The sequence below is a fragment of the Cibotium barometz genome, chromosome 3 (genome assembly GCF_041138505.1).
Source record: "Cibotium barometz isolate CiBa-2024 chromosome 3, ASM4113850v1, whole genome shotgun sequence".
Lineage (NCBI taxonomy): Eukaryota > Viridiplantae > Streptophyta > Polypodiopsida > Cyatheales > Cibotiaceae > Cibotium > Cibotium barometz.
This window is the reverse complement of record NC_141048.1, coordinates 21,806,046-21,819,495: the sequence shown is the minus strand read 5'-3', so window position 1 is coordinate 21,819,495 and position 13,450 is coordinate 21,806,046. Positions and strand designations below refer to the sequence as shown.

The window sequence follows — 13,450 nt, the reverse complement described above, 5'->3', positions numbered from 1 at the left end:
CCTCTTTCTCTCTATATCTTTATCTCTCGGACACGTGGTTGAATCTGTCACGGCATGCCCCGTTGGGCTTACATACTCCAAGAATGCATGGTGCCCTCAATATTTTGAATTTACACTTTCATGCTGTTGCAAGGAAAGCTTCTCTTGTTTTGAGTTTCTTGGAGCAAAAAACAGCTCTGGACTTTAATGTTATTAAGTCTTGTTTTGCAGCAACAAAAACTCCAACCTTTGGGCATTGGAGGATTACTCATGCTGAAGTTATATTTGGATGTTGAGAGGGGCTCATTCTTGGATGCCCATTTTCCACAAAATTGATAAGACTTTGATGGCTCAAATGAAATGGTTTGGTAGGCCGCCAAATCAAGGCAACTCCCTTCGCAGAGAGAGCATTCATTGGAGTTGTGCATTTCAGCAGCCTCTTGCTCTTTAACGGCTAAGAAAGGCTCATTTCCTTTCTACCAAAGCAGTCAAATATGTTGAGGATGTGGTGAATGATAGGGGCTATGTACTTTCTTTCCACAAGCTATGACACTTCACAATCTAGGTCTACATCACAGACCGATATGGCGAACCATAGCTTCTATACTGCATGATTTTCAGCCTGTACCTCCTCTAGAAATGACTCATAGCCTGGAAGATTGAATATTGGTGTGTCAAAATGCAGGCTACCGTGTGGTGCCCTTTTGCAATCTGACTGCAGCGAGTGCATACAAATTGCTTCTTCCTTCACCTTGGATACATGCTGATGGTTCACTATGGCACATTGACAAGCCTTCTAGCTGGTGGAGGGCATCCCTCTCGAAGATCTGGAAGAGTAAATTACCCCTCAAACAAAGAGTCTTCTTCTGGAGATACCTCATTGGTGCTTTACCAGTTATAGCAGTTTTCTGGCTAAAAGATGTTTTGCTCCTGCATCTTGTAGGTGTTCACATCCATGTGAGATAGTCTGTCATCTTCTATGGTCTTGCCCCTATTCCCGTGCTCTTCTAGATAGATTTTTAGGATGCCTTTGTGGCAGATTTGTGGGGAGATCTTTTGGAAATATTTTTTGGTTGTTTGGCAGCATTTCCCCCCTTTCCAGAATTTGATGCTCATTGCATGGACTAGATTTTGGGCCCTATGGTCCATTTATCGTGCAATAAATCAGTTGATCTTTACCACACAAGATATTCCATGTTTTGCTTTCTTTAGGAGATCCCTTCTTTTATCTCTTCGGGTTTCTTTTGACCTTGGAGATCTTTCCTTGCACCAGCTACAAGTGTTCTTTGATTGCTTTTAAAATTTAGCTGTCTTGATGTCGGGCAGCTGGGCTTCTAAATTACCTCATGTTTTATGTATTTTGATTGGGGGTTTTCTCCTCCACTTGGAGGTTTCCCAGTAGTAATATAAAGTATTGCAAAAAAAAAAAGTATGTTCACACACACACACACACACACACACACACACACACACACACACACACACACTCACTCTTCACTTAACATGTCCATGGTTTGCAGCCCATTGGCAGGTGAGATGCCAAATCTTGGAATCAACATGATCCCGTGCAACATTGTCCTCTTTTGAGAACCAGTGATCGTTGTGGGTAGTACCACCTGCATATGCTTCACAAAGTCAACATATCTCAAGAGGTCCTAAAACCTTCGAGCCGCCAACTAGTCTTAGGCACTAAGTCCCGGACCGAGAAGTTCTCATCCTTAAAAACTTCTCATCGTCAGGACCCGGAGAGAGAGAAATGAAATGAATGAAATGAAATGTTATATTAACGTCTTCAAAAGGCCATAATGACCTATGAGACCAAAAGTTACATCATGGTGGATCTGATACAATGTCCGGATAAAAAAACCCAGAAAATGAAAAATAAAGATGATACTACTGGCACCTAGAAAATGAAACTGGAACTGGAAGGTACACTATGGAGGTACCTCCATCTCATAATATGTGCCGCATCGGACACTGGCGGATCTCCTCAATATCCTCTGTGGTCAGCACCCTGACTGGGTGTCTCGCATGCCTCGCAAGAATAATGGTGCGGGTAGGAAGGGGGGGGGGGTGCTTACAAGGACACAACGAGCTCCAGCATCTCTGAGCAAGTTATTCATGTAGTCTTGCATTGTTTTCAGGCATCTTAGTGTGAAAGGTAGTGCATCTATTTATGTACTTGAAATTGCCAAAAGAAATAATCTACAAGCATTTAAATGGTGCAGAAACTTCTTTACAGTGGTTTTGAAGAGGCTGCACTCTGCTTTTTGTATGAAGCTAAAAGCTGAAGGTTTCCTTTTTTCCGTCTGTTTTGCTAATTGCCTCTCAAGGAGCTGTTTGTTTTATTCTGCTTGTACATGTGGTATCTGGATTGATATACTAGTGAAACATTGCAAGATTTTTGTGCAATATGCGAAAGTTTTGTTCATTTACTGACTCACTGCCTGCAAACCATACAGACGTGCTTGCTGGGTTGTGGACCGAGTGGGAAGCATACAGCATTGGAGGCAGTCACTGTTGTTCTTGACTTGCCACCACCACAGCCTGCATCAATGCCGGTTTATCATTTAAGCAACAGAGTATCTGCGGCAGATCCAAAATCGGCCCTTGCATTACAGAAGCTTGTTCAAGCAGCGGTAAAACAAGTTCTTCCATCTTGTATATTCAGTCTCTGTGTGTATGCTACTTAAAACATGGGCACACTGTAGACAGACCATCGCAAAGGTTTGACTACTACGAGTCTCTCTCCTCTAACAGTGACTTCTACTTGGCATCTAAAAGATAAAACTTACATAGAAATATTGGAAAATTTATTTACTAAGTTATAGAGGGTAGTAACTTGTAAGTGTCGAATAGCTTTGCTACAAAATACATCATTAAAAGGACACAAATATCGTAAGCATATGTAACGTTTTAATTTACTGATGATTAAATTTATGGAAATCGGAGAAACTTACTTAGGTCGGATTATTGCAAAATAATAGTTAGAAGAAAATGAATCGACAAACAATTTTTATTTTATGCAAGTAATCAAATTACACAAGGCAAATACTTAACTGGTAAATCATTGGGAATTTTGCAGATACTAATCTGCATGTTAGTTTCAATTCATAATATAATATCAATATATAAAATTTAGAAAATGTAGTTATAACTTAGCTTGAACTGCGAAGATATACACTTGTAACAAAATACAACATGTATTAAGCATTATAATCGAATTTATATATATAGATGTTTGCAATACTTATCTTATGCAAAGGTTGTTGACTTGAGCTATAAAATAAATGGTTAAACAAGGCGTTGTGCAACTTGATTGATGCTTATACATAACTTCCTTATGAGATTGTGAGCCTAGTCATCATCTGAGGGTCCTCAGAACTCAGTTGCAGGTTTGATGTATTGTATGAAAATGGGGTTCACTTACATCTTTTCATTTGTTGCAAATGTTAAAAGGTGTGGTTTTTGGGAGAGAATGCAAATTATGCTGCTTCTGAGTATGCTTGGGAGTCGGTTACACCACCTGGTACAGCCTTGATGATGCTTGATGTTGACAAGATGGTAGCTGCAGCAAGCTCAAGAAATCCAACTCTTGCTGGTGCGCTGACTCGCCTCGAACGTTGTGCATTTGGTGGGAGTTGGGAGGTATGGATGTAATTATAATGTACACACTTGCATTGTTTATGAGTGCCTGTGTGTGCATGCATGTACATTTTTTCTTCCTGAATCCATGGTCTTCATGAACAGGTGAGAATAGTTGCTGCACAAGCTCTCATCACAATTGCCATCAGATCAGGGGAACCATACAGATTGCAAATCTATGAGCTTTTGCAAGCGTTGGCACAAGGAGGGTCAAGCAAAAACATACTTGATCTGGCCAGCAATGGGGAGGACCAGGGAGCAAGTGGTACTGGTCTTAGTTCTATCTTGTCACCAATGATTAGGCTATTGGATGAGATGTATAAAGCACAAGATGAACTCATCAGGTGAGATTTGGGAGTAGTCTACTTGTATGACCTCTTGATTAAGCATGGGAAGGCATATTTCTCAACTTGGTTGAATGTGCAGGGATATGAGAAATCATGATAACAAGAAGCAGGAGTGGACAGATGATGAGCTTCGAAAACTGTACGAGACTCATGAAAGGCTTTTGGATTTAGCATCACTTTTCTGCTATGTTCCTCGGGCAAAGTATCTACCTCTTGGGCCAACCAGGTACACCTGTAAAACATAATTACATATACGTCCAATTCCAAGACTTTTGCAGATCATTCCATGGATATGTGTATTTGGGATAGTATGGTCTGCAAATGTAAGGCACCTACATACGTATGTAAGCGCACACATGCACGCAGGCCTTGTTTGTTTTCTTTTTTTGTGTGCAAGCATCCAAAAAGGTAGAGAAACACAGATAACCATTAATGCATTTTTACTGATTGATTTTTTTTAAAAAGAACAGTGCAGGGCTTATCAACATTTACCGAAATCGCTACCGTATAGATGCTACAAGTGGATTGAATGACCCAGCTGTTGCAACAGGGATATCTGATCTGTTGAATAGCCAGCTTCAGTTTCCTCCTGTACAGATTGAAGCAAATGAACCACTTGTTGCAGGCCTGAGTGATGGCTTGTGGACAGGCAGCGCGCCAGCAATAGACCTGGTGAGTTATGTGTTTAGTTAGAGGTTTTCACCTTCCAGGTCTTGTGGGGGTGGGCAGGCCCTCTTTTAAATATTAGAGACTACAGTCTAAAAAAATCTTTTGAGAAATTCATTTCACTTCAATTTTGATTTAAAGGTCTGAGTTCTAGGCCCTACACAATGCCTCGAGTCAATTATCAAAATATCAGCTGGGATGTGTTGCAGGTCAATGAGTTCTTGGTAGGAGCTGGTACAGATGCTCCTGAGGTAGAAGAAGAAAACACCTTGCCGAGAACATCTATCAGCTACGATGATATGTGGGCAAAACAGTTATTGGAAACTTCCGAAAATGAGGTATCTTGTTTACATATTTGGAGAGATCAAGCAAAACGTAACTCTCTCTCAAAGGATAGACTTTGGTCGTCAACTAACATGTTATAGAGAGATAATTTGCTTTTCTGTGGTGTTCTAGGATGTTGATGGACAGTCATCAGGAACATCATCACCTGAGTCAGTTGCATCTTACAGTACGACGACTTCTTCTCATTTTGGGGGAATGGGCTATCCCTCATTGTTTGGAGGCTCAAGTGCATCTCGCTTCTCACCCTGGGTATGCGTGATGTTTTTGCTTAGAAGGCATCCATCCATGGAGATCTGTGTTTTTCAACCTAATTGGATCAACTGTAAACAAATATTTTTTCTAGAAAATCACAAGTTGTGCCAATCATTGTCGTTTACAAGTTGCTTACCCCTTTTTCCTTGACTGGCTGTTATTACAGGAGAAACAGTCATCATCTCAACCTACAGGCAGAATGAGCAATTTGTCGATGGACTCGTCATCTTCAAGCTTCCAAGATCAGCAACCAGATTATTTGGTAATAATTTGAGTGTAAATGAGTTGAATATCTTTGACTACAGATTTCTATGGAATTGCAAAATAGCCTTTTTGTGCTAAGCCTTCTTCTTTATGCAATTCACCTCTTCATGCAATTTGCGTGCCTAACCTTGGCAGCGTCATGAATCTTTTCTTAGTTGCTACTTCACCAAGTTATAGAAACTTGCTATGCTGGTATATATATAGACTTGAGATTTTCCTTTTTAATTAGATGACATGCACCTATTGTCGGGCAGTGTGCAAGATGCCTTTGTACAGATCTTGTCACTGTAAATCAAACCTGTTTCTCTTGTTAGCTGTGTTCTAAGTTTTCCCAACTCCACTTATGTGTGGGTCTAGAGGATCACAAGGTCTGGTATGTCGTCTATGATCCATTGCTCTAGCTGGCTCGGTGGGGCATATGGGACACCTGATAAATCTGTCTGGTGTGAGACAGAAAAATCTGAAATGGAATCTGGTTAGGGTCATGTAGCTCTTTCCTCTCTATGTGTGGCCGCATCAGAGCCTCTGCAACTTCAGCATATATGCACCCAAGCATCCCTGATCGATGTATTGCATCACCCTGGAAAGTGGTCCGAAACCATCTCTGAAGAGGCAGTGAAATCTCTTGCGTATCTTATAATAAACTGGGCAATGGAACAAGTAGCGCTCCTCATACTCTTATCTCCCGGGTCGAGCATAGTTTGCATATTTGTATCTCGTGTGGCATACATGTTTCTCTAGAGATATCCGAGTTTTTCAATGTTATCATCCTTTGTAACCCAGAGAAAGATCTTTCTATAGAACTCGAGCTTCGTGGGAAGCTCCAGGTTTGCCAACCATGCCAGATCCAGACAAATGATGCAGTTGATCTCTTGCCTCAGGAAATGCAAGTTGTATTCATAACCCATGTGCGGACAAAAGAGAAAGAAATAAGATGTTATTAACGTCTTTAATGTCTACAAAAAACCTGAAGATTCTATGAGACCAAAAAGATGTCAAATGTGATTCTTGAGTAAACTGGAAGTTAAGACATGATGCAAAAATAAAAACTAGCTGCCGAAAGAAAATGCAGGACCCATGTACTGCGTACGCCATGTATGTATAATATAGCAGGCAGAAAAAGAATATAATATAATATTGTAGGCCATGTACTACTCAGGCCATGTATGTATAATATAGTAGGCAGCAAAAGAACCTCATGTGTTGGGACTCACAATGTGTTGTCCGCCTCATGGACAGAGTACATGGCAATTCTCAGTATATTGGCTCCACATGGACCGCCTACCACCTCTTCAGTATAGTATGAACTCCCCTTTTCTCCAGCTCTCTCATGAGGACACCGACTGGGTTATCCAATTAGATCTTCTCAGCCTCTACACCCACTGCACATGGATCACACCTTCGGAGCTCCCAACCAAGATGCACTTCTACAAAGATCACTTCCTCACGTTCATTGAGGATGGATTCATCTAGCGGCTGGGCTACTTGAGTGTTCACATGTCCCATGCCATGCAGGTTGCGATTGGCCAGATATGGGCTTCATGCCACCGCTCAGAGTGGAGACAGGTAGAGCTGAGCGTGTCTTCAGAGCTGGGGAGCTCATACGGAGACCAGAGAGGAGAGGACCTGCCGATTATGCCACACAGAGATTGAGACAGAGGAGCATTACATATGCGTTGCCCAATATACTATGAGATCTCGTGGGAGGTTTCATGATCATCGACTTCCCGGACCAGCGTTGCCTAGGATCGTTAACTTCCTGGACCAGCGTTGCCTAGGCCTCTTCTAGCTTGAGCTCCGCAAACACAAGGACACTTTCTTGACAGAGCTTCGGCCCCAGCCACCCCGACCCGTGGCAGATGCTTGTGCGGCGGTGAAGAAATCGCTGATGGATCTTTGGGAAATGTCTTGTATGGGCTGGCCTTGTGTCTCGATATGTCCTATCAATACTCCGTCCCTATGTTGTGTAAGCTCTCTTAGGTACATCCCGAGACATCTCTGGTCCTCATACTACATTACTCATGCTAGTGGCCTGAACCCCTTTTGCCGGAAGAGGCAGTGAAATCTCCCCCATATCTCATAAGATGCTGGGCATTTGAACATATAGTGGGCCGTCCTCTTCCTCCCCTATGGTGCGTACTCTGCATATCCGCTCCTCTCGTGGGATGTTCTTGGCTCTCCCAGTCTCTACTCGGAGGCAGTGGGAGGATACTATGAGCTGACCAATCGTGAATCCAATAGCATGTGATATGTGGATCTACTCATGTTTTGTTTCTATGCCTGATGATAACACCCAAGTTTGGTGTATGTGTAGGCCAAGTAGATCCAATGGGATGATCCGGTTGATCTCCTGTCATGAGAGGTTGAGGTGTGGGGAGTCTAGGTTGTACTGAAATGGGTGGAGGCGATCCATCTACAATCCATGTGCATGAAACCATTCAACTACCTCCGAGTTCCATACCTACTTTTGTAAGGGTGGGGGTAGTCTTTCATCTTCTCCGTGAGAGAGGGAAATCTGGCCTGTCTGTTCCGTTCTATCTCCATCTCATGATACAACTGCATAGAAGACTAGTGCTAGCCGTGGGAGTCGGTCTATGCCCAAGGAGTATATATGCTGAATGTAAGTAATGATCTGGAAGAAAGCATTTGTGACTAGTGGGGATACCTGAAACTCTGCATGTATTATGTCATGGGGCACCAACAACTACTTTTGACCATGTTTGAAACATCAATGCCTGTAGCCTCCCTCCACACATCCTTCCCAATCATGGCCCCCAAACGGCTGCTCCATACATAGGTGCTGGGCGCTCTGAGGTGTCAAAGAGACAACACTTAGTGGGGGTTTCCTGTAGATGTGCCTGGAAGCACTCTCTCTCCAAACGGGCCAGGGTTGAGCTTTCATGGTAGAGATTGGTATAAGTCTTTATATTGGCCCTTAACATGTGCTCGTTTCTTATGTCCTGGAAGCCTTCCAAAAGAGCCCGGCTGAACATATGGGCCAGGAGGGGTGCATGGGAGGTGTGCTTTGCCAAGAGGCCCTCGTGTTCCTATGATCTACCGTTTTTGAGTCTCTGGATGGCTCGAGCTTTCATGGTAGAGATTGGTATAAGTCTTTATATTGGCCCTTAACATGCTCGTTTCTTACGTCTGGTTGTGTATTGGTTAATCCTTTGAGCATCTTGCTCTCGGATTTACAGTTGCAACCTTGCGTACGAGACGCTCATGTGTTGTGCGGCATTCCTCGTCATACCAATTGTTCTGGGGCATGGTGCCGGTGGGGGGTCTGGTGGTAGATCGGTTGGTGGATGGAAATGTGGCTATGGCCGAGGTGTGTAAGATTGTGGTGAGATGAGAGGTGAGGTTGGCTAGTGGGAGATTGGGGTCTACATATGCTAGATGTCAGTAGAGATGGTCAGAGTCAGTGGAGTCCCCATCATGGTGGAAGTGAATTTGGGTGTAGTGGTAGCTGGGGGTTGGTGGTGGTGAGGATGGTTGGGAAAAGCATAGGCTGATGGAGAGATAGGCATGGTCAGCTCCAAGGGGACAGGTGAGAATGGTGAAGGCATGTATGCATATGGCTAAAGCCGGAGATCCCATGAGGTAATCCACTGTACTCGAGCCTTTGCCATGCGGGAAGCATGTGAGAGCTTTGGAAGAAGGCCAACGGGACATCTCATTGTGAAGATGGCTAAGCCATGTGTGGTCCCCACATGAGGAACTCTCCCCCTGATGCTGTAATGTCCCCTCTGTCCTGTGATTCCCGTTGAATGCCAATCTCCTCTGAGTCGATCTCTTGCATGGTCGGCTCCTCTTGGTCATATACAAATGCTTGCACGCTCTGAGTCCTGGCGTTGAAGTCCCCTAAAAAGGGAGGGGGGGGAGAAAGAAAGAAAGCTGTATTAACGTCTACTAGAGACTGAACTCGACCTATGAGACAAATCAATGTACAACTGTCAATGTCTTCTGGATGTCCATAAAAAAAAAGGACAAAATGAACATGAAATAAACTATGAAAGTACTGAGGTAGTGGGGGGGTGTGATGGATGGAGCACTACTGCTAGAGGCTTAGTATGCAACCTATATGCGTAGGGTATACAAGAATGCAATGTAGATCTGTCTAGCTCCAACCAGTACCATAATGGGGGTGTAATATGTGATACATAGGCGTTGGCGAGGCAAAAATACCTCGGAGCATGATCTCCGGGTGTGAGTGTAAGTGAGCTAGCCGCTCCTGGATATGGTGCTGATGTCGAGCCCGTATCTCTGTGATCTCCCTCTGATGTAGTCTGGGAGTCTGGTAGCCTGGTGCTCTTTGTCTCCGTCTGGCTTGGAGGTCCACAGCGCGCTGAAGTGTAACCCCCTCCCGTGTCAAAATAGGCACTGGGATAGATCTCTGGAAGAAATTAGTGAGCTGGAACTGTCGCCCACCTCTCCCTGTGGTATGAGTCCGTAGCAGTGTCTCTCTGTGGCACTGTCTCTCTAGCAAGAACTGGCCAAATCTGCGCTGGTCTGCAGACTCCATGATCTGGCGGAGTGAGGGATGTCCATTGAAGATGGTGGTGTATCTCTCTCTAATGACACTATATGCTGTGCATCTGCATACATAATGTTCCTCACTCTCAACCTCCTCTTGGCATAGTCTGCATATCCTCTCTGCTCAGGGGATCCGTGCTGCCCTACCTGCCTCAATCTCAAGCTGGTGTGATGACACTCTGAGCTGGCCAATCACCACTCGGGCACTGTGAGGCATGTACACATCCATGTATCTAGGTCTCTGTATGAATCCATCCGCTGAGATACGCATAAACTGATCTCTGTAGTATAGCATCTTCGGCGGTAGAGGCTGACTGGGTGTAATCCAAGTCTCTTGAGTGTATCGCTGGCATAAATCCTGCCGAAGGACTCTGTTCCTCTCACTGTGAGAGAGCTGGATGTGTGGTGCATGTATATCATACTGGAAAGGTGGCAGGTGATCTATGTCAAGACCATGCTGAGTGAGCTACTGTATCATCTGTGAATACCATGATCTCCTATCTCCACTCACTGCGAGCTGCCTGGACGCCTCAAAAGCTCTATGTGAGAGTCGATGTGATGGTATATCTCTGATCCTCTGTATGAGGGTTTTCTACGGATCATCCGTGAGAGCATGAGAATCTGAGGCCTCTCTATCTGAGACCATGTGGAGGTGGCTAGCCCAGGTGCCCATACTGCCGTAGCATACATCAAAGCAGGGGTGACTAGTGTGTCAAACAACCACCCCTTCGTGCGGGGCTCCTGGAAGTGTGCCTGGTGACACTGTCATCGAGTGCATGGAGATGGTGCTGTAGTCCCATCTGCGACTCAGAGACCAGAATAATATCATCTGCAAATAGCATAATGTGGACGAAATTCTGGACTGCGTTCTTTGAAGCAGTAGGAACTTTCTTGGATCTCAGCACAGCCTATCACCCCGAAACTGATGGCCGGACGGAAAGGGTAAATTAGGTAATAGAAGATATCCTTCGGTCATGCTGCAGGCAGGGAACCCAAGAAGTGGTTAAGTCATCTGCATTCGTGCCTTGGCCTGATCAATCAGGCACCTCAATGTAAAAATGTGGTCGATGGTCGAGAAGGCTCGACGGAAGCCTGCCTGGCCTGCTGCTCTCAATCCCCCAATCTTTGCATAGAGAGAGAGAGAGATATTTTTATACCATCTACAATGGACCCAAAGGGTCTATGAGAAGATTAAAAAAAGTGACCCATGAGTAAACTGGATTAAAGAAACATGAAAATGAAAAAAAAAAACCATTCTCCAAAGGAGAGAGAGAGAGAGAGCAAAAAACCAGAAAAGATCAGCAAAAATTGCTAATCTAGGGAGCCAAAATGATTGAGCATATGCTGTTCTAGCTTTCCCTATGATTAACACAAGCGTTTGGTGACCGTAGAACTATAAATGAGGCAAAATCAACCAAAAATTAGATTTAAGATTCGCCCATGGAGAGAGAAAGAAAGTAATATTAGCGTCTACAAAAGACCCCAAGGGTCTATGAGACCATGAGTGATACAATGATACCATGGGTATACTGAGCCATGGAAAAAGTAATTGAAAGGATGAAAAACAACTATCGCTAGTGTATATACATGTGATATCATGGGTGAAACAAGAAGGCTAGAGATGTCGATAGTCTGCTGTAAGGATGAGGCTGCTCGATGGCCGGCCAGGATCTCCTGAATCTGGGGCTGATGAGCTGGGGGTGGTCAGGGTTCGAGGGGATGAGAGAGAGAGAGAGAGAGAGAGAGAGAGAAGTCTTATAAGTCACACACATCGTACTTATTGGTCTTATAAATCACAGAAATGGTACTTATTGGTCTTATAAATCACACGCATGGTACTTATTATGACAAATACTGCACTATATTACAGGCCACTTCAAGGATGGGCTTACAGAAACATGGTGCAAGCTTAATGCAGCATATGGATTCCTTTGACAATCTACCTGAAGATGACATGGTTGGGAGAGGTAATGATGATGATGAGCCACCACATGAGAATCCACAGTTTGGAAAAGCTTTGTATGATTTTACAGCAGGTGGCGATGAAGAGGTGGGTGATTCTTTACAAATCATTTTTCCATTCTGGATTCCAACTCCGTGGTTTTTGGCATGTTTTCTGAGATTTGTTTTTGGTGCTTTGGCCATCTCAGCTAAACCTAACAGCTGGAGAAGATCTAGAGATAGAGTATGAAGTTGATGGATGGTTTCATGTAAGCATTCTCGTTAACCAGAGAGCACTTTCAGTTTCTCAAAATAATTTTCCATTTTTTGTAGCCAGCATTGTGCCAATTGCTTATAAAGGCTGGCAAACTTTTTCTTGGCTTATTTTGCAGGTACGCAAAAAGCGGCCTGGTCGAGATGGTAAAATTGCAGGTTTAGTTCCGATTTTGTATGTTACTTCATAGGGGGATCCCATCTATAGTTTTTTTTTCCCCATCTCTGGCATCTCTTCATGTTTTTTTGTTTTTTTTTGGGGTTCAATTTTGGTACAATTCATTTTATAAATAAATATATATGTTTACATTAAATGCGTTGTAAAGACTTTGTCACTCTTATGCATCTCCTAAGTGCTAGTTAGGTGACAAAACATCATGTCACTTGCCTCACTATCACAATACAACCAAAGTCTCTCTCTCTCTCTCTCTCTCTCTCTCTCTCTCTCTCTCTCCATGTAGACACACATTATTTGTGTGGCAATGAGTGGTGAGCCACGAACATCTTTCTTGAGATTGTTGGAAACAAGCCCGATCCCTTTCATGAGGGCATAGAACTTAAGTCGTGCAATCCCATGCGCTTACCATTCTTGTGCTTTTACTTTGGTAACGTAGTGAGCCCTTGTTAGTCCATACTAACTAAGATGAGGAGATGAAGCTCAAAGAGACGCTACCAACTTTTGTGTGGATTATGAACAGTGGGGAAACTAAGAATGGGTGCTTTCACCAGAATATAAACTTCTTTAGTGTCTTCATTCGTTTAAAGCATAACAAAACCTGCTAAATTGGAGGTGACGGTTAAATTAAATAGTAAACTACGTAACCTTTGTAAAAGTCCTTAGTCGCAATGGTGGGTTCTAGGGTGAACTGTACACATGTACATTTAAAATGTATAGTACCAGGGAGATGGAAAGAGGTGAGATTATATTAGTTTGTTTATTAAAGCACGTCACATGTAGCCTTCATTAAATCATATTCACACAATAGTTCAGAAATATATACTGTATTGCTTCTAAAGATGGGAATGATCATGATGTGATTCGCTTTGACGAGCAACTATCATAATTGGGCTATGATATATACAAATGCCGATCTGCTTAGAAGCTGCTATGATCCTCATGCTCTCAGGTGCAAGTGACTGGTTTGTAATTTGGGACGTGCTAGTGATTGTATCTTGATCACATCTAAAGCACTTAGTTGATGGAC

General features: G+C 43.4%; 1 protein-coding gene across 1 annotated transcript in view; it reads left to right on the top strand.

The window, feature by feature from the left end:
* LOC147639834 (SH3 domain-containing protein) overlaps window positions 1-12,669 on the top strand; it is a 65,236-nt gene extending 52,567 nt beyond the window's left edge. The window contains exons 16-26 of the mRNA XM_086774553.1: window positions 2,442-2,618; window positions 3,439-3,627; window positions 3,730-3,968; window positions 4,051-4,197; window positions 4,442-4,643; window positions 4,847-4,975; window positions 5,094-5,231; window positions 5,401-5,496; window positions 11,902-12,081; window positions 12,182-12,241; window positions 12,365-12,669. Of these exons, the coding sequence (XP_086630679.1) occupies window positions 2,442-2,618; window positions 3,439-3,627; window positions 3,730-3,968; window positions 4,051-4,197; window positions 4,442-4,643; window positions 4,847-4,975; window positions 5,094-5,231; window positions 5,401-5,496; window positions 11,902-12,081; window positions 12,182-12,241; window positions 12,365-12,436 (1,629 nt within the window). The 3' untranslated portion in view covers window positions 12,437-12,669. The remainder of the gene's footprint in view (window positions 1-2,441; window positions 2,619-3,438; window positions 3,628-3,729; window positions 3,969-4,050; window positions 4,198-4,441; window positions 4,644-4,846; window positions 4,976-5,093; window positions 5,232-5,400; window positions 5,497-11,901; window positions 12,082-12,181; window positions 12,242-12,364) is intronic.
* Window positions 12,670-13,450: the final 781 nt, after the last annotated feature.